At 43.4% G+C, this 27,893-nt stretch overlaps 2 protein-coding genes across 6 annotated transcripts in view; both read right to left on the bottom strand.

The window, feature by feature from the left end:
• Nucleotides 1-19,275, bottom strand: part of mgat3b (beta-1,4-mannosyl-glycoprotein 4-beta-N-acetylglucosaminyltransferase b) — a 52,740-nt gene extending 33,465 nt beyond the window's left edge. The window contains exons 1-2 of one of the 2 annotated variants that reach the window (XM_005749805.1): nt 19,201-19,275; nt 12,763-13,485 (exon numbers count right to left, since the gene is read on the bottom strand). The gene's annotated coding sequence lies outside the window, so the exon portion shown is untranslated. Of the gene's footprint in view, nt 1-9,244; nt 9,324-12,762; nt 13,486-19,200 lie in introns of those variants that run through there. The other variant, XM_005749806.1, reaches the window with a different exon arrangement.
• A 4,998-nt stretch (nt 19,276-24,273) lies between these two features.
• Nucleotides 24,274-27,893, bottom strand: part of tab1 (TGF-beta activated kinase 1/MAP3K7 binding protein 1) — a 31,012-nt gene continuing 27,392 nt past the window's right edge. Inside the window, exon 11 of one of the 4 annotated variants that reach the window (XM_013915082.1) lies at nt 24,274-26,765. In XM_013915082.1, coding sequence (XP_013770536.1) covers nt 26,543-26,765 — 223 coding nt within the window. In that variant the 3' untranslated portion in view covers nt 24,274-26,542. Of the gene's footprint in view, nt 26,769-27,893 lie in introns of all 4 variants that reach the window. The other 3 variants (XM_005749803.2, XM_005749802.1, XM_005749801.2) reach the window with 3 other exon arrangements.

Genomic DNA, 27,893 nt, shown 5'->3' with positions numbered 1-27,893 from the left:
AAAAAAAAAGTAATGTGACTGCATCAGTACATGTAAGATTTTTCTAACATAATCTCTGTGTAGCTTAACGATCCTAAAATAACAATAGGTTGACGTGCACATTCAGGCATGTCACACAGAGGCTGAAACTCAGTTTGACTGATAGAAATCATTTGCTAAAAAAAATTTGTTTAACTTAAAAATAGATATTTTATCATAAGGCATGGTGTGCGACCTGGACACGCAAACCCCCGAACACACTGGGTCTCTCGCACAGCCTTTCTGCACAATCTGTCCTCCCTTAGCTGCTGATAGATAATAGTTGTGGTCCTGTGACACCCATTTCAGCTTTGTAGGTATGTGAAATCCAGTGCAAATGGGAGTGGTGTCAGTTTACGCAACCTTGACTGCACCTTGTGCGGTAAGCATTAAGAAGCATTATAAAAAAATAATAACTTAAAAAAGGAGACAGGAAGCGCAGGATTGTTGCGCGGGGGGGGGGGTTGCTGTTTCGCTGGAAACGTGCATCGCACTGTATAAAATCCATGGGGACAAAAAAAGTTTAATCAGTACACTTTTTAGCATAACTGTAAGACTGATGCTGTACATGTCACTTAATCTGACTTTGCTGCATTTCCTCTTTTTGTAATTCTTAGGAAATTAATTTAAGAATGTCACAATCGCAGGACAAAGCTCTTCTGCAAAGGTATTAGCTGACATAAGCCAAAAAATAAGGTCATAAAACAATGTATTTAAGCTCTATTTATGCACGCATAATATGTACCATTGTTAAGGTTCTCTCTCGTATCCTGTGTTGGGATTCCCAGAAGATCATGTCACACTGAGATTGTCTGCGCTGTCAAATTTCCCAATTTTGAACATATGGACGCCAGATCAGTTTTACATTGAAGTGTTTTAATTTTGGTCCAAAATACAAAAAACAGTCCTGGTCAAGACCAAAGCTTACTTTAAAAAACATTACATTTCAAATTAAACGTATGAATATTTGTTTGGATATGAACATCTGGAGCAGCCTTTATAGTGCAGCTCAAATATTGGCTGATAATTTACCGAAGTGACTGACTGTTTCAGAAGGGCAGGAGTCAACTGTGAATACGTAGTTTCCAGTTTTTAGCTTTACTTTTCTTTAGGGAGGAAGCAAACAGCTAAATGGGAAGCAAACAGCAGAGTTTATGGTTTTATAAATTACTCCAAAATTAAACGCAATTTAAGAAGAACAGTTTCTTAATACACCTTTTTGAATTCATTTAAGTGTCTCGCTAGAACATGGTTTAAAAGGGTAATGCAATATTCTTAAGGCAAATTTTGTCAAATTACTTTTTAATTTTAGTTAACCTCAGTCTCCATAACGTGTGTGCATTTGAATACAAGGCTTTTCATTTCTACGTAATGCTACTTTTAAAAATAGTGTCAAGAAAACTCTCTACAGGTGTAGAGCAGCAACAATATTTATAAGAAAAACTCAAAAAGTGAAATACACAAACCAAGAGCAGCTTGAGAGGCTGCCTGGGTGTACGGGGGGAGAAAATACATTTCCTAGAAGTGGATTAAAAATATTAACAGAAAAGATTTTGTTCCCAGTAAAACCACAGAAACCTTTAGCTAACAGTAGTGAAACTCATACAGACTACTATACAGCCAACTACCTTCAGAAAAATAAATTTAAAAAAAAAATTGCTACACATGGTTATAATAAAACTTTCAGAGTATGTTTATGCTGAAATTAATGATAAATGAATAAAAAAAATGAAGGTAGAGTTTATGGTGAACTGCTAATGTCAGTGAAGTTCAGACTGCATGGCTAGCTAACACTAGCAGGCTAAGGCTCAGCGGCTAAATTACATCAACTATGAGCAACACAGGGAAATTTAACAGTAAAGGGTGAAATGGGCTTTCAGTTCTGAATGTTAAGATCTTTACAGCGTGGAGAGTATTGATAAAACAAAAAGGAGTTTTGTTTAAGTTTATCAAAAAACAAAACAAGCACGTTTCAGTTGTACGACTTCATCAACGCTACCACAGTAGACTCATCAGTGAGTTCCAATATTTTGCTAGTAGCAGTAACATGAATGACCAGAGTTACAACAAAAATGACCACACGTATAAGCCACATTCAACCGGGTGGTACCACTAAATGCTGTAAACCCTTGTGTACCCCTGCTGCTGTCACTACCAGCGGTGAATACTGAATACTATGGTTAAAGCCACGGATGAAACTTTATTAAAACATAGACAGCTTCTCTTTTTTGGGTAATTAATTAGGTGACTGGATAAGTTGTTGTCTCAAAGATTGTCAGACACTGATCTATGTGCTATGATGTGGAAAATGTTATAAATACATAAATTCATGTTTTAATTGAGAAGTAATTATTTACTTTGTAAGACAAATTTTTGAATATAGTCATTAAAAATGCTTAGAGTACCAAAAAAGCAAAGGTACCGCTGGGTATCGATACCAAATTCCAGGTAACGGCATCAGTTCAATTGTGAACAGTACCAAACCCTAGTAGTGTCACTACCACTTACAAAGCAATAATGACTGTGCTGCTAAATGGTACAAGATACATTTGGCCATTAGGTCTATACATCACAGAATCATGATTCTTCAGACATGCATGAGAGGGGTTTTTATGCTCCGTACTGGATGTAAGAACACTGCCAGGATTTAACCAAAGACTAAGTTTAAGTACAGGATCTAAGAACTTTTTTAATGAGGCCCCTGGCCTCGAGCTTCCACGTGTAGCTACAGAATACAAAGCAGCAAGCTGCTATCAAGGCTTTCCTCCTGGCTGCGGTGCACCGAGGGTGGGCAGGAGTTTGGAGATACACAATGAATAAACAGTAAAATCAGGTAGGAGGAAATCCACTGAGATTCAGTGAGGATAACAAACAAATGACCTGTGCACACACACACAGTCACAACATCCAGCAACATTTCTTGAGGGGCGTGTAGCAAGCAGCTTTAAAGAGGGGCTTTCCTGGGCAAACTGAGGTGAAGTACAGCTTTTCCAGTTTTTGCAGCCTCCTGCGGCATTGTGTCTGTGTGTGTCTGTGTCTGCGCGTTTGTGTGATCGGTAAGCACTGGGCCACTTTCCCAGATGAGATTCTGGGCTGGAGGATAATCCTGATGAAAATGTCTTTGCTTGTCCTCTCCCTCTCATTCTCTCCATCCATTCAGCCGGCCGTCCATCCGCAGACAAAGAGTTGGCCTTCATCTTCCTCTCCCACCCTCGTGTTCACGTCTCACCTCCCTCACATTACTGGTGACAGCCTCCTCATTGACGTACGCATCTCTCAACAGCCAAAATGATGTGATGTGATAGCCATGCGTCACCCTTACAAATCTCATTGAATCACCGGACTGCTTTATTTGTTGGTGAATATGAATCATAATCCCCTCCTCCATCTCATATCTGTGGCTCTAATAGCCTTTTTTCTTGTTTGTTTCCAGTCCAGCTAGGGCTGTGCGATATGACCAAAATCTCATATCCCGATATAAGACGTTCCGACGACGATATAAATCACAAAAATGTAACATTTTCTGTAAATTCTGTGAATCTCGGGCAGCTCGACTTGCGTGAAGTGTTTCCAGCTGAGCGTCGTGTACCTGGAGTCGAGTGTTTTAACCGATGCATGAAACTATACATTTTTAGACGGCGTTTTCTTTGTGAGTATTTATTACACGGCGTGCTGCGGGGAAGAGCCTGTTCTAACGTTTGAGTCTAAGGTTTATTTTTTTTTAGCACCTGACGGCTCTTTTTTACTTCTCATCCGTAAACACTCTGCATCCTCTTTCACGTGATTCAGTTTATTTTAATAAACAAGCGGACACGCAGTGGTTTTACCGTCGTTGTTGCTAACAACAACGCATAAAAACAGGCGCTTGTCCGTCTGTAGTGTGGTTATATTAAATATAAGAGAAAGAGAGAACTGTAAGAAATTAATATAACCACTACAGTGACATCAAAACGATGAAAAAATATTGCCGTAAACAGTTTATTTTGCGACACCACGCAACAAACAATAGCGTCAAATGAAACGATAGACGTTTTTATATCGTCATCCGATATATATCGTTATATCGAACAGCCCTAAGTCCAGCCTAAAGCCTCATCTGTGGTCACCGCATCCACTGTTATATATGACAACTGTGGGGTCATCGCAGCCCTGTGACGATTTGTCAGATTTGCGTCAGAGTGGCTGCGGCCTTCGCCTGAATAGCAGGTGTCGCCACCCACAGAAAATCCTTTTCAACCTCAGTCTGTTGCAGCATCTCGGTTATCTTTATATATTATGAAAATCTGACTTCCTGAATCACTGAGTCGTTAAGTGAATGGCTAATTTGCAAAGTAGATAATGACAAGGCAAGCTACAAACAAAAAGCAAGTGATGAGGAGCATAAAGTCAGAGGCTTCGCCCTGACAGACCTAAGGCATGTTTCGGTTGAATTTACTGTTCATGTACCCATGCTCAAACATTCCAAGTCGTAACTGAGCCTACGTTTTCTATATTTTCCTCTATATAAAATGGTAAGTGGGACTATTAGGAATGCATACACTGCAGCGCAACGATACACGTAAAGATTGGAAACCCACTCGAAGAATTTTGACACATAATTATTACGTGTGGTTTTCTCTGTAATGCAAATGTGCACATATGCATATTTGACCTGCATGACATTAGGGAACAAAAGTGACCCCAGGGGTCAAAATAAAGTCACTGAAATGATGAAACAGTGTTTGCACACAAAGTGAGTTTTTCACCTAAATACACAGATGTCGTTTAATCTGCAAAACCGCCAAAACTGTGCTTGCCCAGCAGAGAACTCAATACTTTATCTCAACTTCCTCTTTTTTGTTCTGGATAGCCAAATGCAAACCATCTGGGTCCACAGCACAGGCAAAACACACAGAGACATATCTGCATATTCATTTCTGACCCAGGCATGAACTGTGCGTCGTTTCCAGCTGGCATACAACTGACACCCACCCCCATAAAACGAGTGGCAGTGGTACATTCCAGCACTGCAGCCTTAATAAACACACATGCCAGGCTGAGGGCAGGTCAGGACCATTTCCTCACCTAGGTGGGTCTCCTGTCTCCACAGCGTAGACGTGGCTGTAAGGTGACACTAAGGTGACAGAGCATGGAAGAGGGTAGGGGAAAAAAAACAAAAAACAAACAAAAACAAGAAAAACAGAGAGGGCGAGAAGTGGGTGAGAGAGAAAATGGGGCAATGAAAAAAGAAAAAAAAAAAAAAAAGGAAGCGATACATGCTCAGGGACAAACAACTTCTATTTTGGCCTGCCGTGTGTGTCTGTGTGCAAGAGGAGGGGTGAGGACATGAGGGGAGAAAGTGCCTTTTTTTAGAACGGGGGAGTACCAACCAAGCAGTGTGAGGTAAGGGACAGACAGGGGAGAGAGGGAGAGCAAGCAAGAGAAGGGAAATGTTGCTCCTTTGATGGTCAGTACCATCCGTGACAAGGAGCAGCGGTACAAGGAGTGCTCTTCATACACCCACACATACAGCCCAGCCGCACTCAAGTTTGACCTGCCAGAGCAGAAATCCATATTTAATCATCACAACAAGCACCCTAAAGACCCTGCCTGGGAGACAGAGAGTGTGTGTGTGTGTGTGTGTGTGTGTGTGTGTGTGTGTGTGTGTGTGTGTGTGCTTTTGAAGGAGGATTTATTAACTAGAACCAGCACTGTATTATAAGTCTGAGCTTTAAAATACAGCATGAATAATATCTCAGACTCCGTGAGAGATGCCCGTTGGTACAATATTGATTAACACACTTGAGAAGAACAAGTTGTTTTTTTTAATTAATCCGAAGATTTGTTCAGGACGAAAGCACCTTCAGCTTCTCGTAAAACTATTTGCATCGGAAATGAGTCCGACAGCAATCTTTATAGGCTAGCAGATGTCACAAGACAAAGACTGCTGAATGCTGCTGTAAGCCAAAGCAAACAAAGGCAGAGTAAGCGCACATACGACAGCGAGCAATAGTCGGGTCTCGGTAAACACAAAGCTCAGAAGGCTGATAAGTCAAGCCTTCAAATTTTCATAACCGGTGAGCAAGACTCATATATGCTTGAGAGACCTTTGTACATGCATACAACATATCATTATGATATTTTGTGTGGTAACATTGTATCGATACAGGGACACCAAATATCACTATTAATGATAACAAGAGGGCTCGTTTTACCTGCTAGGAAGCAACCTGTCTGCAAACAGTTGCATTCTTATTTGGACTGATTGCAATCACTCTCAGAGAGATGGTCCAGTGTTTGCAAATAATCCACCAAATTGTAAACACAGATTGCCAACATGTTGCCATCAGTGTGAATGAGTCTGTCAATGAGCACAAGTTGGACTCTACTTAACTGTCTGCATGCTGGTTGTATTCTGGTTATATTTCTATTAGTGCTGTCAGCGTTAATCTCGTTAAAGTCAAGTTAACACCATAACCGCATTAACGCGGCAAATCTCAGTTAGCGAGTTACTGCAGATTGCCCCGTGCGTGGGGTTGCATGGCGCCACAAAGTTTAACTTTGTGGACAATCTGTAGTTGGAAAAAAGCTGATAAATTGTAATATATGTTTTGCAATACACAGTATAATCACAGATTATTAAAAACTGCAATAATATCGTGAAGTATGTAACAATTGTGCGGTGTCTAATCTAATGAACTGGAAAAGAAAGACTTGCAGAGCCTGCAAAGCATTTGATGAACTCTAAATAAACCAAGTGATCAAAAATCATCTGACAATACATAAAAAAAACTTTTGCAAAATGACAACTAAAGCAAACTAAGGCTGTGTGTGAACGTCCCATCATGCACTCGCTATCATGAACCTATCACCATCAGGAAACACTGCCTTCTCTATACGAGGTGTGAAAGTTACCACATTAACACTTGCTCGTCACTTTCAGCACAGCAAATTTACTGCACGCGTAAATTAACAGTGGCACGCAAAACAACCACCGCGTGTCTTTCGTGGCGAGTGAGCTCTTTTTCTAGTTTGCAATGAGATTAAAACAGACACACTGTGGGGGATCCAGAGAACCGAACATTCATGATCCGTCATTAGATACTGACAATACTCGTGTATTATATATATGGCGTGCAAACACACAAACACACAAAAAAAACAGAAAGAGAGAAGAACAAATATTGTATTATGACTGTCTCTGTCACTGTGGAGAGTTTCTGTGAATGAACCTGTAAGAATTACTAATATAAAAGTGACCACTGAAAGAAGGCCGCGCGACAGGCCTACATCAGGGATGGCAAACTCGTTTGACATCGTGGGCCACACACAGCCCACTTTGATCTTAAGTGGGTCAGATGAGTGAAAACGCTTCCTTCTGTTATTGTAAAGATGTTTAGCTACTCAATGAGTCCCTAAAATAACATTAAAGAAGATTTCAGCAGCGCATCTCACTTTTTCTACATGACAAATGCAGAAAATTACAGCAGTAGTTCTGGCAGCTCAGCGCCCAGATTGTCCTGTATTTATGAAACAAAGTTTTTAGTGATTGATCAACAGACGGTGAAAAAAACAGAATCCTCTGCGTCATTTAAATGTCACGTTGCTGCTTGTTGCCCATTATTTATTTCCTGTCAGTGTGCATTAACGGCCACGGTGCAGCTCTTTATCAACAGGAAATGCTGTAAAACGGATTTAAAGGCAGCAAAAACTCCACAAATTTAAAACCGCCGGTGTTTTTATTTAATAGACCTGGCCTCGATCACACACACACACACACACACACAGGTGCAGCTGACATGATAGCTTCTCAGCTCTCAGCATAGAACACCAGAGCGCCACCTTTCACCTGTTGAGCTGCGAGATGTTATTTTTATCAGCGCAGCTCGTCGCGTGACAGCGACAGTGGCGGGAAAACTCTGTAGCTGTTCGTTCATCCAGGCATCAAACACTCCCCGACCGTCTAATGAGGACTGGGAACACTCAAGCCTAAGGCGAGGTGGGGGGGTGCACCTTCCCACTTCCCCCAAATACCCCTTCCCGAGTGCTGTCTTTAAACACTTGATCCTGCAGCACATGTGGGCAGAAGGGGCTGATCGTGATGCAGGTATGTGCAGGAGATCTGGATTAGATTACACTGGATAAACACATGAGAGGGATTCCAAATCAGCGCTCTCCTTTTTTATCCACGTTTCATGCAACGCTCAGTCTTTTCTAGGGCAGGGTCTGTATGCACACGGCGTGAAATAAGATGTCAAACAAGGAAAGAGATGTATGTGTTTGTCAGACTGACTCTCCAGGAATAGTGGGAGCACAGCCAGCAGGCCCAGCCCAGTGAGTGAGTGTGTGCGTTTGTCTACAGATGCCAGATCAGAGGTGGAACACAGCTCAATTCCCCCAGCAGCAGCAGAGGCAAGCTGTGCACCTAACCTGCTAGTGGGGTGAGCTCAGTACGATCTTCACATCCTGGAAGCTGGGACGACTCCAGCTTGTGCACAGCACAGATTACAGCCATGGCGGTAATGATGCAACATAGATATTGTATGATCCAGGTACATTTACACTGATTATTTTGAAGCTTTTCCTGCCGTGTTGCTGAGTCGTTTACCCGCCGGCTGGAGGAGACAACTGCTTCTAACTGCTTTAGTGCTTGCCCTGTGCCTCAGCACTGAAAACAACGCACTCACAACAAACGGAATAAAGATCATGTTAGCAGTAACTGCTGGGACCAACGTGGCCTCCAGGATAATTCGGCTTCCCTCAGCTCCAGTTTCATCAGCAGCACTCCTCAGTGTGGAGGTGAGCTAGAGTTACTCTAAGCAGGAGCCAGTCATCCTTTACATTCCCTTCAACATCGTTCTCCATTTTAAACCCGCTCAGCAGGAAACTTGCTTCCCCCAAACGAGTGATGGCGACCGGGATCCATTTACATTCATCCAGCAGCTGCTGAACCGGGCTACAACTGTTCCACTTCAGGAGCGTGCAGAAAATGTGGCACGGGCTAAAACTGCATGCTCCAGAATCAGAACTAGTTTCAGTTGCAACACTTTTTGGTCACCACTTCTCACTTCATCCCTCACTGCACATGCACGCGTTTCTCAAAGATCCCTTCAAGACCCGTTTCAGATCACTTTGAAAACAGCTCTGCTTAAACGGCGCAACATTCTGGACCCCGGTCCACCTTGCAGGCCACTTTAAAAAGGGGCCCTGAGGAGGCATTCACACAAACATTTTTCAGGCTTCTTACCTCAACCCGCTCTGTGCCCTCACACACGGTCACGCTGAACTGTGAATTTGTCACTTTTTGCTTTCACTTCTTAGGCTGAAACCCAAGAAAAGCGGAACTTTTCAAGCAATCTGTGAAAAAAAACAAAGCAAGAGGTCGAAGTAGCTGCATGTGCAGCCAGCTGTTGGGCATCAGGAAGTGACGATGGTGGCGGCGAGTTAGCGCATGAACAGAGCTGGCAGCAGGCAGCTGGCCTGCTTCATGTTGAGTGCTAATCAAAGCTCTGTTAGCTTGGTGAGCGACTGATTGGCACTAACATGATCACACCTGTTGGGCACACCCACTGCCAGCAGCTAAAGCAACACATGCAGGTGGCTCCACCCTAATTCTGAAAATAGTATTCCTTTGTGTGTGTTTTGTGGGTTGTTGCACTACCCGTGTTTACATCCACTCTACTGCAATACTAGAAAGCCAATCCTAGTGAACAAAAGTCAGCCAGCTCTTGCTTTGTTTGGGATTTTCCTTCGTTCATGCAAATCTGTCTTCGCTGCCCTTTTGCTGTCCTTCAGTGGCGTTCGCACACTGCAGGATATCAGATGTCCGCCTCCATCTGCTTATAACAACAAGACTGGTTTGTGGCCGTTTCCTGCACACATTCTCGCTTTTTAAAAAAAATTCTTATTACAAATTTCAGCGCATTTGACTCAAGAAGCAACGGAGAGGCTGCCGTTTCCTTCTGAGATTCGAGAGCGTCAAAATCCTTCTCGAACTTGATCTGCAGTCAATGCAATATTATCATTACAAGACATTTGACTCTTGGGCGAGTTGGCACTAACAGCTGATTTCCTAACAAAAAAAGGAAGAACAAAGAAGAAAAGAAAAGGGAGAGCCTGCGAAACAGGATGTAGTGCAACAGGAAAAAGGCTGCTGATCTGGGCGCGTAAACCCAGATCACCCCTGGCAATTTTAACTGACAGCCTCTCTGTGTGCCAGCAAAGCCATTTGTTTCGGCCTTGCAACCTGAGTCGCAGGCTGTGGGGGGGTGGCGGCGGGGGAAGATAGAGGGCACGCATTAATGAAAAAAACTGTATGAGAGGAGAAAAGGATGAAAGGATGCATGCTGATTGAACTACAGAGAAGAGGTTTTGTGTGTACTATAACCTAAAATTTGATCACGTTTTGAAAAAGCTTCAGCATTCCTCGTATTAGAAACCGGGCGGATGATGGGACCAGCAGCGAAGTTTGTTTTCTGCTGCCGCTGGGAAAAACAGACAGAGGACAAATCATCTGTCGGTCTGCGTTTCGCGGCCTTAAACGACAGGTTCAACGCTTATTCGCCTCTTTGTCAGGAGTTAGACAGAAGTCAGGGGTTCCTGCATTTGCAGGGTAAAAAAAACAAAACGTGAGATTTGGCAGATTAGGATTTTCCCGTAACGGTCGCGGCACGCTTCACGTTTTCGGCTCCCTTATCCGAGGTTTCCTCTCTCTTATACGTGCCAGTAAAGCAGACCTGAAGAGAAACTGACAGCGTATGAGCGACAGTGGGAGAAATCTCTTGAGTGTGCTCTTAATCAAATCTGGCAAATGATGCGAGCTTCAGCTGTGGGGCTCAGGTGGATCTGCCGAGTCCAGGCAGTTTTTAAGGGCCCCCCTCTCTCCACCCAGGCCTACCGAGTACTATTCCCTCATCCTCACTAGTCATCCAGTGCATCCGTTCGCTCCCTGTCTTGCTCGCTGCACGTCTTCATTCTGACTGCAGTGTGTTTCAAACCCTTTCAGTTTCTGCTCCTCCTCCTGCAAACACTACCACCGTTACCACACACACACACACCTCACAGACTCTTGCACGAGGCCCTGTCTCTCAGCATCAGCATCAACTGTGAAGTTAAAAGGCCAGCATTCCCGTGAGAGACGGTCTTTGTTGATGCTGCTGTTTGAAACGTGGGGCTGTGGGATGTTTGTTAGGACATCGGTGGACCATTTGAACGCACGTCGTGATAACTGCAGACAACCGCAGCAGCAGAAATCCTTCTGTAAGCTGTAAGCATGGTGAGAAACTTCCTGCTGCCCTCTAGCTCAAATTCATTTCCTGCCTGCTCTCTTTACACCCTGCCAGGTACTGATCTGGTACCAAACAGCTGCCAGGAAAAGTCGAAGTGTTAGCCCACTATCTCACTGTGGATCCAACTTAGACCAACTTAGAACTTCTCAAATTTGTGTCGTTACTAAACAGACATTGTAAAAAAGAAAAAGCCCAAAAGAAGCATCTTTATCCTCGGAGAACTGAATGAGCGCGCTCATCACTGACGCACCGCTTCGTGTAGTCACACCTGGGATCTGCCAGGTAGTGCAGTCTGCTATTGTTGCACCACAGAGCCTCTCTAATGGAGCTACAGCCGATTAATTGTTATGCTCCAGAGTAACGGCTGACGTATTGAAACAGGAAGAGGTTTACTGTTTTCTTTCCACAGAACTCTAATAGTCAAAACCTTCGATCAAGCTCACGCAAAGCCTGCTCAATGGTGGATCGGCTTATTCAACCCCGTAGTACTCGCACCCCCACCGCAGCAGGGTTGGATATCCCAAAGCACCAGTCAGGGAGCAGCAGACTCACTCCTGTGGGAAATTAGAAAAGAATTCAGCTAGCAGAGGTTGTGTTCTGGTTTTGGTTTCACTTTGACGAGACATGGAAAGTAGAGTTATTCAGTGAAGGCCTCGGCTGTCGCAAACAGAAGTCAGCTGCTTGGAAAAGGATGATTCAGACCTCTAAGGTCATGTGCTGGGAGAACTTTACGCTGAGCTGTGAGCAGCGGTGACAAGACTCACGGCTTCCATCGTTTCAGGTGTTTGAAACGGCTGAAATTAGCCTCTACGGAGGTTCTGCTCTCATTCTTCCTGTTAAGAGGAGTTCTTCTGTTGCCAGCTGATTGCCACTTGGTTCCTTCCGTAATGCTGCCCGATCTTTACCTCACAATTTAGACAGCCTGAAGAAGAGTACTGTTGGGAATCTAATGGATGTATCTTAATGAGAATCAAATGCCAAAACCTTAAAGTTCCAGTGCACCGTCAACCCACTGAGTGACGTGAAACATGAGCACGATTAGCCTCAGCTTTAGTCTTTAGCATCTTGTATCGCTGCTTCTTTGAGGCTGATACATCTCTGCACATATTTCACATCTCCTTCCAGTGCCCAGAATGGCCAGCAGACTAGCCTGTCATGGTGCTTGAACATCAAGTCTAACATACACAGGACAAAACATTTCCAATGAACCCAGTAAGGAACAATCATGTCTACACATCTGCTCCTGTCTTCTTCTGTTTTCAGCAACTTCCACAACCTGACTCGGGCACAAACACACCTTCTTACATTGCAGTCTTATACCCTGGGCTCAGTGCAATGGCAGGGGTCTTCTACACGTCACAACCCGCCCCTGCCCACCCCACCCCTGCACACTCCCCGCCCAACCTCCACATCCCGGAATCAACATAAAGGGAAAAGACAACAGGAAAGAAAAATAAAAGAGTGGAGCATCTCTTACCCATCTGTGCCTGTGCCGGATGTCTTTCAGAGGGTCATGGTGGATGAGAGCCCTGCTGATCGGAGTCGAGCCTGTCGGTTGCACTGCAGAAGCCACTATGCCATCGCATCGGTGATGCTGGAGACTGGCTGATAACTGGGGCCGGGGTCTCTCTCTCTCACTCTGCTGAAGGCGGGTTACTCGCCTTCGCTGTTTTTGTTTTTTCCTTTATCCGCCGGATCGGATGTGCAGATAATCGTCCCAAGCTGGACCCGACTGGGGGTGGGCGGGGGGATCCTATGGGTGATGGCTCACAGCCTCCTATCCTAGCTCAGCCCCTGATGCTGCTCCTCCGACAGACACGAGCAGCGGTTCTCCCCACAGATACTCACAGCAGAGGCACGGAAAGCAAAAGCCAAACAGCAATAACGTACAAAAATAGGATGGAGACGGAATGATGCGAAGGGACTCGGGGATGTCACCAGTGTCGATGGTGCTGGTGGTGCCAGGCGGGAGATAGAGGGGGTGATAGCTGCTTTCTGCCGCGCTGATTGCCGTTTTCCGTCGTGTTTACGAGCCGCTGTCGCCTCCTCCCTCCGTCTCCTCGGTCTCTGTCCACGATGCGTCCCTCTCTCTCCCGTCCTCCGCGACGCCTTTTCCGCTCACAGGAGGAGAAGAACCCCCGCTACTCCTCGGCGTTCACGTATATTCTCATAATCTGCCCTCTATTCCTCTCGATCGGAGCTGCGAAGAGCAGGAGGAGGTGCAGATGAGTGTGCGTGCGTGTGTGTGTGTGTGTAGGGGGGGTGGGTGGCGTTGGGGGGAGCAAGTGGAAGAAAACTAAGGGAGCGGAAGGAGGAGCCCCGTGAGGAGAGAGCTCCTCCCCCCGTTATGCTGCTTATCAGCGGGACGGAGGGGGCGCCCATCATGAGATTTGAAAAATGAGATATGACCGTGCAGCGGCTGGAACATATAAGACTGTTATTGCTGTGACCTCACCTGTGATCCACGCAGAGCTCGCCTGTAAACGCTGCCTGTATTTAAGACACCCCACCCCCTTTTTTTCTGCAGAACTGCAAGAAAACTGTATGTCCATATAGCAGGGACCCCGTGAGGCACACCAGACCCTGTTGCACGGATACAGTGTGAGGAGACACACACACCGACTGCTGTCAGGCAATGTGATGTATGTCCTGAAGGGGGCGCCAGAGAAACAGCAGGTTGCAACTCGGAGCTCACCTCGGGCAATGCTGCCCTTCAGTTAAACGCAAACGGTGCAGCTCTTATATTCGTTCAGTGTTATTGAACTAGGAGCTGGTTATGTGTAAATAGTGGAAAAAGTAGAACACAGGGAATTTTTCTCTCAGTTTTAGTATTTTTTTTAAAGTAATAACATGTGATTTTCAGTCATGAGCGGGTTAAAATGCTGGCCCAGTTCAGTATAATACTATCCATTACACATGTGTTTAGATAGCTGAACGGCCGCTTTGCTGCTATGACAAATCCATATTTGGCTCTTCAGGCACCATTAAGTGCAGAGCTGGATGTAAACCTGCACCTTTCCCAAACAAATCCAACACATATACACTACACTGCCCAGTGTCACCTGCCTTCACACACACACACACACACACACACACACACACACACACACACACACACACACACACACACACACACACCATTTTTAATCCGTAACTATTTCTACTCTGTTTTTTGAATTCCTGCCTTTGCCCTGGCTTGTTTTCTTTTAATTTGTAATTCTACTGCCTTTTATTATTATAATGTTTACTATTAGTAGTAGTAGAAGGAGTAGCAGCAATCTCCCCATTGCTTCCAATTGTCCCTCTTTGTCTCCAAAGTTATTCTATCAGTCTCTTTTGTTGGCTTCCTGTTTTATTTTGGAGGTTACTGTTACTTCCTGTCTGGCCCCTGATTCCCTCATTCCTTCCACCTGTTGCTCATTGCATGCACCTGTGTTTCGTGTGTTTAGCATGTGTGCGTGCGTGCATCCTGAATTCCCTTCCCCATGTGTTTGTCGTGCTCTTCCTTTCTTCTGGCTGATCGTTGCCTCTGTGCTCATTCTGCCTGTTTAGATTGCACATTTCTGTTGGTCTTCTTGTTTTGTTTTGTTTTTCTTTGTTTTGGCGATGTTTAGATATTATGTAGACTTTGTGTATTTTTTTTTTGGGTATATCTATCAGCTACAACAAAGGCTCACTTCTGATTTAGTGTTCTGCGTCCTGTATCTGGGTCCTCTATACGCCACAGCTTGCACATATGCAGACTTCAAAACTTCAAATTTGATGTATGCAGTAAACGAGGAAGAGCTGAAGGCGTGGGACGATGTATTTCTTTTTCTGAAAATCCCTTTAATAATGATGCTTCAGGTCAGATTTAATGTAAGTGTGCTGATTATGTTTCTTTATCCCTTTATGGCAAATGAATTACACTCAGGATATGAGCGTAGGTAGGAGGAGAGAGTGTCTGCTACCATGACTATCAGCAGGCGAACAAATGCAATGTCTAGCATCTGCTGAGAGCTGGAGTGTGCAAACACATTTGTGTATCATTAACATTCTTTTAAATGACACGATTATGTTCTACGCTAGTATGTAACAAAAGCATGTCTATCTGGTTTTGTGATTACTCTGTGACACGCAAGAGAGTCCAGGCAGAAGCTAAAGTTGGTTCATCCTGAGTTATTCTGCACCAAGAAATGACAGATGTAGTCAGAATAAGCACACAAAGTGTGAGTCTGTATCTCCATTGTTATCGTCAGCTACAGTCTTCATAGTTTGTACTTTACTAACATCATGGCTCTGGTACCGAACAAGTGTGGACAAGCGTTGCACGTCGAGCCCCTCCCTTATCCCCACGTCTCTAGTAAGACGCATTACATGCCAAAAAAAAATAAAAAATTCAGAGAAAGAATTTAAAACTAATAAAAAAACAAAATATCTAAAGTTTCCATTGGTTTAATTAGCTTACCAAAGTAAATCTCAAACAAACACAAATGTTTTTTTGGAGAAAAAGTCAAATTCCTGCATGCACACAGTGTGAAGCGTAAGAGTTAATCTAGCAAAAATTAATGGCTATCTGTAATAAGCTGGTTATTGTTCTAACATGTCTACCAACTTGCGTCCTCCTCGTGCCTGTGGCAAAGGGTGGAGGACTATTCATGCTATTTGTGGCTATGCATGCTTGAATAAACTGGAACAATAAACTGCACCGACCCTTAAAAGGAAACAACCTCCGAGGGGTGAATGTTCCTCTTTGTCACATTGCTTAACTTAACTCAGGGTTTCACTGAAGTCATGCAGTGAGACCAGGCCCGAAAGCCTCTTGCTTAAAGAAGAAAGAACATCTCTGCTTGTTCTTTTCAAGACTGACAGAAACAGGGGAAGTGATTCCTAATGCACCTAATGTGCACATTACAAGCTCACGTTGCACAAGTTTGCCTCAGTACCCGAGACCGCCATCGCTTCAATGTAGATCTGTAGCCTAAAGACCTTCACATGCCGAGCGCGTTTAGAAAGAGACGTAAATCAGAATGTCAGTGAGGTAGTTTGAGCTGTTGTTATCAGAGTTAGCACGAGTGCAGGTAGAGAGCTGATTGACCAGAGAGCAGCGCCTGGCTGTGCATCACAGGTAAAACAGTATTATTTTATGTCTATATAAGTAGCAGTGCGCACTTTGATCTACGAGTCCACTTGTTGCCAGTCACTGCCAGATTGCAGTGATCTGATTGGTCAGAACTTTTTATTTGCATGTGAAAAATTGGAAACGTTTACTCAGTGGGTGTAAACAGCTGCATTAACAACAGGTGAGTCAGAAAAACATTTTGAACCCATGAATTTTAAGTGCATTTTAATTTTTAAGTGCACTGCAAAAACATTCCAGTGTGCTGGCCCCACTCCTATGCTTCTCTGCCAAGGCCCTGACTGCTTCAGAACTGGAGAGCATGTTCAGACCAGATCTCAGCCCAGCAGGAAGCAACAAGCGGCATAAGGAGGTCCTAACACTTGGCTTTTGGGCAGATTATCTCCTTGATTGTGAAGAGAAGGCAACAGCAGTGTGTCTGGAAGATTTGATGATGTTTGCCACAGGGCTGACGGCAGTTCCACCGGCAGGAATGACACCACCACCATGCATCCAGTTTTTAAGTGATTCGCCTTTTCCAGTTGCAAACACCTGTGCAAATTGAATCTTACACGTCCGGTGTGTAGATGCCTTACAGCAATCGAAGCTGTGAGTTACAATAATAAGAGGCTCAATGAGTTGATCACGCAAACGTTTTTATACAAACCGATGCTGTCAAGCATCAGAAGCTGCCCTCTGGTTTCTACTTCATGTGGATAAACAAAGCCTGCTGTCCTTCACAAATTTAATCCAGGGTTTTTGAAAGGAACACCTGAGAGATCTAAAGTCAGCTAGTATTTCATCCTTTGTACATCTGCCTGGCGCTAGCAGGTGTAACAAAGGATTTACATATCTCCCCAACTTTGTGTGACTTCAGCCGTTTCCATTTTAGTTTCAGGTTACACTTGAGTCCCTTTTTCTGAGACTCGGGTCTCGAGGGAGCTCAAGGAGTCTAGATGCTCATTATTTGGCAGCTGTGATATGGTTCAGATTTTAAATAGCCTGTGATCCATTGCTTTTTAACAAGTGTCTGTATCAGTAAGCCAGTGAAGTTGGCAACATCTCTGCTTATTAGTGATACAGTAAATACAGCTGGATGCTAAGCCCCCTAGAGCGTAACATCCCTCAGAACAGCCTGAGATCTTCAACCTCAAAGCCTCACTTTGTTCGCCCTCTGAGCAATCAGCAGCCACTGTGGGGTGGGGGGAGGGGGGCTAGAGACCTACACTGTGTCTGCACTTTAAATATTGATATCAGCCTGTCAGCAGTCTGAGTGCGACACTTTTTTTTTTATGGCTCACACCAGAAGTCTGTCCTGTCTCACGAAGCAGGATTATGAAGATGCTTTTAATGATAGCTAGAGCCAAAGCAGATCTGACACATACTGTCACTCTGCTGTCGGGGTCATAGCTTCTGTTAAAGTACCCAAAGCTACACCCTCTGATTCATCTGGGTCAATCATGGGTACGTTGGCTGATTTCAGGGATTATTTTATGCTCACTGCACTAAAACTGTCTCTGGAAAAACATATATATGTCTTGACCCTTGTGCTTTACCATGTAACATCAGCAAAACTGTGTTAACCTGGTTACTTTCTGCAAGTCGCTGGAAAAACTGGTATGGTTAGGGTTAGGCTCTGTTTTAAGCCATGAATGAAACAAGTGTTTTCAGGAACTATGAGATGTTATCTTTTGGCCTTATAGTTGTTAATAATTCCTTTCAGCTTTCCGAAAATAAGTGAGAAGTGTGAACCAAACCAGGTCACTGCTATCCTGGTCGATGTTAGGAAGTTCTGCATGTAACAGAACGCGTTCAGGGCTCTAACATGAGCACAGAACAGGAGAAACACCAGCGTGCCTTTCCAGAGGAAAATCTACCGGGTGAACCAGATAGTCATTTAATCTCCATCTCACATCCAGAACACAATCACACCTTTATACCAGCAGATTTAAACGGTTCATGAAACTGGAACAAAACAGTCTCTGTAAATATAGATATGCCAGAAAAGCCTCAGTTTAAAAGAAACGGGACAAACAAAGATCCAGTTCTCAACACGCATCTCATTTTCACAGAAGTTTCCTAGAATGTCTGCACCCAAGGCAACACACACAGGATAAAATATTCAGCAAAAGACTCTTCTCAGATGACACCTTTGTTCCAAGTTTTCCTTGGATACAATTTTAGGGCGACAGGAATCTGGATATGGAGACAGAGCGAGAGCACTGGACTTTCCAGACGGATATAGTGTGTAAACCAAATACAAGGGAAAGATCAATGCTTTATGCTTCTGTTTTTTTCATGGAGCCAGGGTGTGGTTAGGGTCCCGTAAAACCTGGAAGTCAGTCATCTGTAGGTGGATTTGTAATGTGTTCAATGTGTAGGAGATTACTGCTGACTGGGAAACGCTTCCTGCGCTTGCTTATCACTATTGCTCGGGGCTGTTTGATTACGAGGGAAACGTTACGAGTGGGGAGACAAAAGGGCGGAAAGAGAAACTGAGGACTAATTTCTGCTCTTCCATACTTCCAGTGACTTTTCCCCCCTTTGTGTTCATCAGCACACTCTGAACGAGCAGGTTTTGCTGTGTCGTTTACTCTGAGAGACAAAAGTGTCAGACTTCATTACAGCACACAGGAAGCATTTCAAAACGCTTGACAGAATAAAAACCACAGGACTTTCTCACGCTATCAAAATAGTGGCAGACGTGCTGTCACGGCTGCATCTTTTTAAACACACGGACTAACAGCTCTCCGCTTTTCCTCCACATAGATATTTCAGTTTGCGGCGTTTTTAAATATTAAAGTGGTGCATGTTTACCTTTCCCAGTTTTCTCCTGCCTCTCGCAGCCACAGTCAGCGGTCCAGGATCAGGTAGACAGCGTCCTGTCTGTTGTGCTCTCTTTTTTTTTTTTCCAGGCAGGTAATGAGCTCTTCCATTAAAGGTGAGAAGTATCAGGTGAGCGTGGGCTGAACAAACACAGCATTCTGCAATCTCCTTGGTCACAAAGTACAGCAAATATTACACTCCAGTGGTTTTGCTTACGCCCTAAACACACCCACGTGGTGATGGTCTATCAAGTCACTGTTTAACACCATGCCTGAGAATGTTAACAAAACCTGAGGACACGGCATGATGAGCTGTGGTGACAGTTACTGCTCTTCTATTTTTTTTAAATGCTGAATTACAGAAAGAAGAGGGTTGAAAACATATTTGATCTACTGCACAATGGTTAATGGTTATCAAGCGACTCACACTATAACCAGGGTTTGCCTCTTAACTTCATTTAATTTTACAGTACTCTGTTTTTGAACAGATGGGGTAGCCTGACCTCATTTTTATCTGTAGTTAAATCAACGTTAAGCTACTGCTGCAGGAATCATAAAAACAACAACACAAAAATAACACAAAACTATCGATTGTCACGTATTTTGACTCAAAAACATGTCAACACCTTGTTTTTTTTTTGCAGCACCTTTGACTGACTTTTATCAGATGATCTTAAAAAGGTTTGTTTTTAAGATAACGGCGTAAGCACTGCACATATCTTTATGTCGAATTGCTGAGACTACTTGAAGTAAAACTTGTATGCAGACACCTGTTCACACTGACAGTTTAAAAAGAATAAACCTCCAAAAACTCTGTATGTAAAGGATGGAGGGAAAAATGGAGCCAGTGCAGAAATGACTGACTTGCCTACCTTACCTCATAAAAAGGGAGTCAAAGGCTTGTTTTACCATAAATGTCTATAAAACCTTTTTCTTTATTATCCAGAGGAATCGCCTCCCTCTTGGTATAAAAAAGAATGCAGACTACAGTCGTTTCCTCACTGGCTCCACTTTTTACACACAGAGCTTTCAATAGAAACAAGGTGTTGACAATGATGAATCATGGCTCAATGTTCCACAAGGTTTTCCTGTTTTTTGTGACCTACTGCTTCATAGTTTAAAGTAGATTTAACTACAGATTAAAACGAGGTCCGGTTACACCATCTGTTCATGTACATCTGTGTTTTAACACGTTATGCGTTTCCTTAATAAGGTTTCTGTGCCTTTAAAAGCATTTTTATAAACTTTAATAGAATTCAGCTTTGAAACATCGATTCTCTTCGCTTTCTTAAGCGTCCCCACATTCTGCTGCTCTCTGGCTTTATTGTTGCTACACAAGCGTAATTAGGTTCTTAGTCAATCACATGATTGGGTATAAAAAGAGCATCTAAGAGAAGGACAGTTTCTCAGAAGTAAAGATGGGAAGAGGTTCACCTCTGTTCAAAACTCTACAAAGGGTGGAACATATTTCTTCTGCAAGTGAAGACACTGAATATCATCTGCAATACATAATGTCACCAAAAGATTCACAGAATGTGGAGAAATCTCTGTGAAAGAGACAAATAGTGCCAAAATAGGATCTGTGCCTGTGATCTTTGTAAAAACAGGCATTATTCTGTGACAAAGTTTGTGGTGCCACCACAAGGTTAAAGCTCTGTGATGCAAAGAAGCAGCCCTATGTTAATACGATGCAGTAACCCCGCTGTCTCCTCTGGGCCAAAGCTCATCTAAAATGCACTGAAGCAAAGGGGAAAACTCTAGTTAGATGAATAAATTGTGAAATTATTTCCTGGGAACATGGAAATTGGGCTTGTTATCCGAGGTCAGTTCTGAAACGCTTCCATCAGCTTGTATATCTGGAAAGGCACCATCATTGCTGAAAGGCATAAACAGGTTTTAGAGCAACATTTGCTCCCATCCAGATGATGTCTCTTACAGGGTGGGCCTTGTGAAGTCTTAAGTAAGACAATAACAAAACCACATGCTGCATCTCATATAAAAGCATGGCTTTGGACTAGAAGAGTCCTGGGGTTAACTTTCAACAATTTGGCCCACCATCAAATGAAAAATTTGACAAATTTGTTTTATTATAGTCAACAATTAATAAAACATGGGTGTATGAGACCCTGCTACTGTCACCCCAAGACTCACAGGTACAGCTGGGCTAAGACCTAGACATTAGAAACTCGACAACAAGGAGCTAACCTTGGGTCACTAAAGCAGACAAATATTGCTTATATATGCTGAGAAAAAAGTGGATGAATTATTTCAGAAAGGAACAGCTGTCATCCTCCAAGGCCACACATGCCTACATCTGGCTCATCCTGCAACCGCATCAAACAACACAGTCGGTCATATTTTACACGACACAGTACGTTGCTTCTTCAGCAAAGCAGCGGCAGCAAAAGGGACACAGTATGCACTGTGATGTGGGTCTAACATTCAAAAAATAAAAATGGTTGATTGTATAGTAAAGTAGCAAAATGCCAATAACACTCATGGCATGAAATGAAGAATGAAGCTCGTCCAGAGTCCGAAAGTCCACACGAGGAATCTATTGAGATCCACAAAGAAACTGAAATTTGTTTGGATTACATTCGCTGAGCTAATTGTGATTGAAGATGGAAGAAAAACAAGAGCCAAGAAGAGGAAAATTATTCAGAAAAAGCATGCAAGTTTTTTTTTTCCCACCAAAGATATCAGCATGCACTCCTCCGGCGAAGAAAATCAATAACTTTATTAGCATTAACAAATTAAAATGTGCAAGTACAGGGAGTGTAAGAATCATCTGGAAGACAAAGCAAGAGTTTTAAAGGTTGGCTGCAAAGTAATCAATGTACATAATCAATATATGTCTGTGGTTTGATTCATAATTTTAAGTGGTGAATCGGGAAAGCTTGTTTTCTAATCTATAACGGCGTGTAAAAACCAGTCAGATATGAATTCATGAAGTGGGTCTTTGTTGTAACCTTATACATAAATTTAGAAAACCATTTTTTTTGTCAGAGATATATGATAGGAAGAAGAAATGGCCACTTCATTAGGTGCACCTCACTGGTGCCTTCAGAACTGCCTCGGTTCTTGGAAACAGTCCTGGAAACATCTCTTAGAGACTTTCATCCATATTGACATGATAGGATCACACAGTTGCTGCAGATGTGAATCTCCTGTTCCATCCCATCGGTGCTCTGTTGTACTGGGATATGGTGATTGTGGAGGTCATTTGAGCACAGTGAACTCAGCGTCATGTTTAAGAAACCACTCAGAGATGATTTGAGCTTTGTGACAACGGTGTGTTATCCTGCTGAAAGCAGCCATCAGAAGATGGTCAGTAGCAACACTCAGATAGGCTGAGTGAGGCAGATTGATGCTATGTAATTGCCACCGGGTTGTGGTCTTCAGCTGTTGTAAAGAGTGGTCATTTGAGTTACTGTTCCTTCCTCTCTAGCTATTCTCCTCTGACCTCTGCCATCAACAAAACATTCTTACTAAGAGAAATGCCCCTTGCTGCATATTTCCAGAATTATTTACTATTCTCTGTAAACTCTAGATACAGCTGTGATTGGAAATCCCAGTTCCTGAAATACTCAGACTCTGGCACCAACAACCATGTCAGATGCAAAATCACTTAAATCACTTTTTTTCTGATGCTTGGTCTGATCCAACATTGGCCAGTGAGTTTATATTTAACTACTCACCAGTCAAAGCCAAAACACTTTTCATACAATAGGTATGGCAGCTGTATAACTATATTTAACATGGAAGAAACTAATATTTGTTAAAGAGTTCCTAAAGTCAGTCAGCACTTCATTAGCGAGGCGTGTACACCTGCTTAGTTTTGCACTGATATGGCCCCTCCAGTCAGGATTTCATCTAATGTTAGCGTCCGAATCACCTCTCTGACGAGGACCCAAACCAGTCGTGGCACATGGCTGCCCTTGAGGCGACTGTTGATGTGATTTGGCTTTATACACATAAAACCGGACCCTCCTACAGGACTTTTGGGGCTTTGATCGACGTGAATGGAAAGCTGAGCAGATATTTGTTGACTGCTATGTGAGCAAAGCTTTCAAAGTGCATCCATAAGAACAAACAGAGGCTTCAAGCAGAGTGCAGTGAAGATCATTTAGAAGTCTCATTGCCAGCTTGAACTTTTTACATTTCCATGAAAATGAGCTTTTAAACGAGCAATTAGCAACATTCCTGCGTTGGCTTTGATACCGAGCACTCTGCTGCGGTACAGTTTGAACTTGTGACTTGAGGGTTTAATGCGACACGATTCTTCTTCCATTTATTGCTTCTTCGTGTTCTAATCACTTCTCTGATTAAACCAATTAGAGCTTCATAACAGTGTGAAGTTAATTTAGGCAGAGATAACATCCTGACTTCCAAGAAGGGGGGCTGTGCAAAATAAGCTGCATGATGATAAATGTACTAACGTTTTTAATTCTATCAGACTCGCACAACGACACAACGTTAAGACATTTCAAGTCTCCTAGCTGGAGAATTTTCAGCTATTAGGTAAGACTCTCTGGGAAAGGGTTCACGGCCTCAGTACCCCAGAGTGCCGCGCAGTTACAGTTTGCATATTTGTACATCTGACACTGACAGAATATGTGAAAGAATGTGAAGCTTTTCTCGGCTCGAAGAGCCCCTCCCGCTCTCTGAAAGTAATTTTGTAAAACAGGAAATCAGAGGCACGCAGAGTTGCAGTCAGCCAAGTGTCTGTATATCCTGAAATACAAAGCAGATGGAGAGAAAAAAAAGATCTCCAACAGTGTTGGATTAAGATGAACATTTTAATTTTAAACTTTCAGGTTTGCAAGCAACGTCTTATTGTTTAGTCTGACATCATGGCGACACGGGACAATAAAGCAAAGAGCAATGGCTCAGTTTGACTTTTATGGATGGCTCCATTTACTCCACTAATCTCACTAAGCTCTTCTTCTAGATCCTCCCCAGCCTTACCCATCACACCGCTGCACATCAGTGTTTACTTCAATGCACTGCGAGCACAGTGTGCTGCTTCTACAGTCACTATGCCCACCATCTATCAATGTCCCACGAAGCTGCTGGAGAGTCAGGGATCTTCCTGTTCCTTGTCATGTTGATGGAGCGGCCCACACTTCGTATCCGAGACTCAAAACTGTAATTATGGTCCAGCTTACCTATTTCTCATACGTAAAGCGTGTCTTAAAATACATCAGCACTAAATGTGCTCATGGCTGATGCTAAAGAGCTTTGGTTGTTAGCAACAGTTGTCAGTAACTTACACATACAGGGGCCTCATAATTAGAAACTCGTGTATCCTGCATTTTAAAAATGTGCGTATATACACACACAAACCCAAAAAGTTGGGATACTGTCTGTAATGTAAACAATAACAGAAAGCAATGTTTAGCAAATCTCATAAACCAGTATTTTTATTAACCACAGAACACAGAAAACAAATTAAATGTTTGAACTGAGGAAAAACAACCTTTTATATATGTCTAAAAAAAACTCTATTAGCTTAGTTTAAATTTGATTGCAGCAAAAAGGTTAAAAAGGTTGGGCAACAAACGTCAAAGTGAGAGTAAAAAGCTTGGAGGAATATTTTACAGCTAATTTGGTTATTTGCCAACAGGTCAGAAACACTGTTTGGTACAAAGAGTCTTAGAGAGGCAGAGGTTCACCTGCATTTGCATCATCTTGAGAAAAAGATTTCAGATGATCGTCAACCTGTGAGGATTTTTAGTATCTCATAGTACATAATATCATCACAAGAATCAGAACACCTTGAGAAATCTCTGTGTGTAAGGGACAAGGCCAAAAACGATACCAGATGTCTGATCTTTGGGCCATCAGGCGGCACTGCATTAAAACTAGCACGAGCTGAGGAACACTTCCAGAAGTCACTGCCTGTGGACACAGTTCACTGTGCCATCTACAAATGCAGGTTAAATCTCTGTCAGGCAGAGAAGCCGTATGTGAACGTGATCCAGAAACACTGCTGTCTTCTCTGGGCCAAAGCTCATTTAAAATGGACTCAGGCCAAGCAGACAACTGTTCTGAGGTCAGATACAATATCTAGCTTGTTACCAGTGCTCAGTTCTAGAGCACCATATGGTCCCATCCAGACCCCCTTTTTCAGGGAAGGACTGTGTGGCTCAGAAAGACAATGCAAAACTGCAGCCATTGGAACGGTATGGCTTTGTAGTAGACGAGTTTGGGTGCTGACCTTTCATCAACAATCAAGTGGCACATGATCAAACAAAACAGAACAAAGCAGACCCGAGCTGGAATCCTCCATCAGACAAGAATGGGACAATATTCGTCTGCCAGAAGTCCAGCTGCTCTCCTCAGTTTTCCAAAATTTAGGGTCTGCTGTCAAAAGAACAGATGCTACACAGTGGTGAACATGGCCCTGCCATCAAATCCAAATTGAGCTAAGATTTTTTCTAAAATGGTAATTATCTTTTTTCAGTTGAAACAGTTGATATTTTTTACTGTGTTCTATTGTGATAAAATATGGGTCTATGACATTTCCAAATTCATTCATCTTTATTTACATCTTACACAGCGTCACAACTTTAAGTACTCGTGGTAGATAAAAAACATCATAGGTCCACTTTAAAGCAAGTTATTTATTACCAGCTTCAGTCCCAGCTGGTAGCTGGTTGTAATATCATAATGAAATCCCTAATAAGCCCTGCTGTACATGTTGTGTTTATATTCTAAACTGTCAATCCCTGAATAGACCTCTGAGCTGTGTAGAAATGACAACACAATGATGCAGTGTGACCGCTAGTTACATTAGTTGCTGCCATAACAACCATATAAGCAGACCGTTGAGGTCTTCAACGAAGGTCAGGACGTCAAAGCAACGAATTATTGAAGAACTCTTTGGGAAAATGAAAGCTGATGGGAATTAATCTGGAGATATACTGTCATTACAACTTAAACAGTACTTTATAAAGCATTCATTTATTCAGTTTTAAGGCCTTACAGTATATAATAACTCACAGCTCCACAAGCTCCCCAGTCCATGAGATTCCCCTTTTGGTGCCTTTACATCTGAAAATAATTTTGTCAATCTGGATTACATGGATTCACTCACTCACCTTTGTCTTTTACAAATGACCAAACATCAATTTGGAGTGAAGTGACAATGTTTTCCCAGCATTTCATTGTCTTCAACTTCTGTTGAGAAGTTCATCCCCATGCACCTTTAGGTCACTTATATGTAGTAACATTACATTAACAGCATATTATAAGACGTCCCATCACGTCCCTAAATCTTTGTCCCTTTAAAAAAATCCATGTGTTAGCTTTGCTGGAAACTCCGGTGGGTCTCACTGCGGTCCCAGGCCTCCTTGCATGCTCTGGCCATCGCCATGGTCGCTCCCCCACAGTCGGTAAAACTGACTGAAGTCCACGTAGGGTGGGACCCTGCCCGTCTCGTCAGGCTGCGCCGCTTGACTCCCTCTCTGGCGGAACAGGCTTCCATCTCCTGAGCTGGAGCTGGAGCTCTGCGTCTGGGTGTTGGTGGACTGCAGAGTGGCTGTGGGGCTCTGACTGCTGGGGAGCGTGGAGGAGCAGAAGGAGGAGGAGAAAGGTGGGTGGTTGGAGAGGATGAGGGAAGAGGAAGACACAGGTATGAGGGTTGGAATAGAGGAGGAAGAGGATGAGAAGCACCAAGAGGAGGGGAAGAGGTCCATGTCACGAGTGGAGAGACAAAAGAGAGAGGTGGATGAAGGGAGAGGCCGAGCAGGACGAGGCATGGTGGAAAGAGAAAGGAGGGAGGTGGAGGAGGGGAGGGGGGGAAGGGGCGAGAGGGGAAAAAGAGGGGAAAGAGGGAGTTCAATTATGGGCTGTAGGATGTTGACGGAAGCTTGGCTGGTAGTGGGGTGAAACGTGCTGCAGGAGCGGAAAACGGAGAGGCAAGGACACAGTGAAGGGCGCAGGATGGATATTGGCAAGTTGGGAACCAAGAGGAAGAGAAATATGGCTGTGAGTCAGACGGCGAGTGACAGACGGGAGCAGAGTGGAAATCATAGAGGAAGAAGAGCTGAAGAAACAATCTTGGAGGACGACGATGCAAAGGGAAGAATCAAAACGTGCACTTGTATCAATCAAAGCAGCGGGAACGTTTAGGAAATGCACTCGCACACAGAGAGCTCTTCATGCTCGCTCACTTTATAAAGCAGGCGGTTTTGAGCAAGTAGTCTGACAAGGCAAGTGCACACTTCAGGTATGCTAGGAGAGGCTGTCAATCATCTGTGCATTCCAGTAAGCACATATATAATTAACAAAGCACAATTACCACCTATGCACACAGCAAAATAGTTTTACATGAGGAGAAAAAATAGCCTCTGTGGCTCAACAAGAACGTTTTTAGGGCAGAGTGCAGATCTAAGTCATAAACGTCAATAACATGTATTACCACTGTAAATCAGTTATAAATGGCTGTTGTTTCTGACACTATATGTTGACCTTGACTATAAATATGTCATAATGAGTGTGCTGATGATGGATGACGGGATCCGAGAAGGTGCTAAGAAATGATGGAACTGAAGCATCAAGTTTGGTAGAGGAAACAAGATCTAGTGCACTGACATCCTGATCCAAGTAAATATGTGTAAGCACATCTACAGTGGGGCAAAAAAGTATTTAGTCAGCCACCGATTGTGCAAGTTCCCCCAC

This window comes from Pundamilia nyererei, unplaced genomic scaffold (genome assembly GCF_000239375.1).
Source record: "Pundamilia nyererei isolate P.nyererei 1_Seehausen unplaced genomic scaffold, PunNye1.0 scaffold00255, whole genome shotgun sequence".
Taxonomy (NCBI): Eukaryota; Metazoa; Chordata; class Actinopteri; order Cichliformes; family Cichlidae; genus Pundamilia; species Pundamilia nyererei.
The sequence above is the reverse complement of the archived record's forward strand: the minus strand, read 5'-3'. Positions and strand labels throughout refer to the sequence as shown.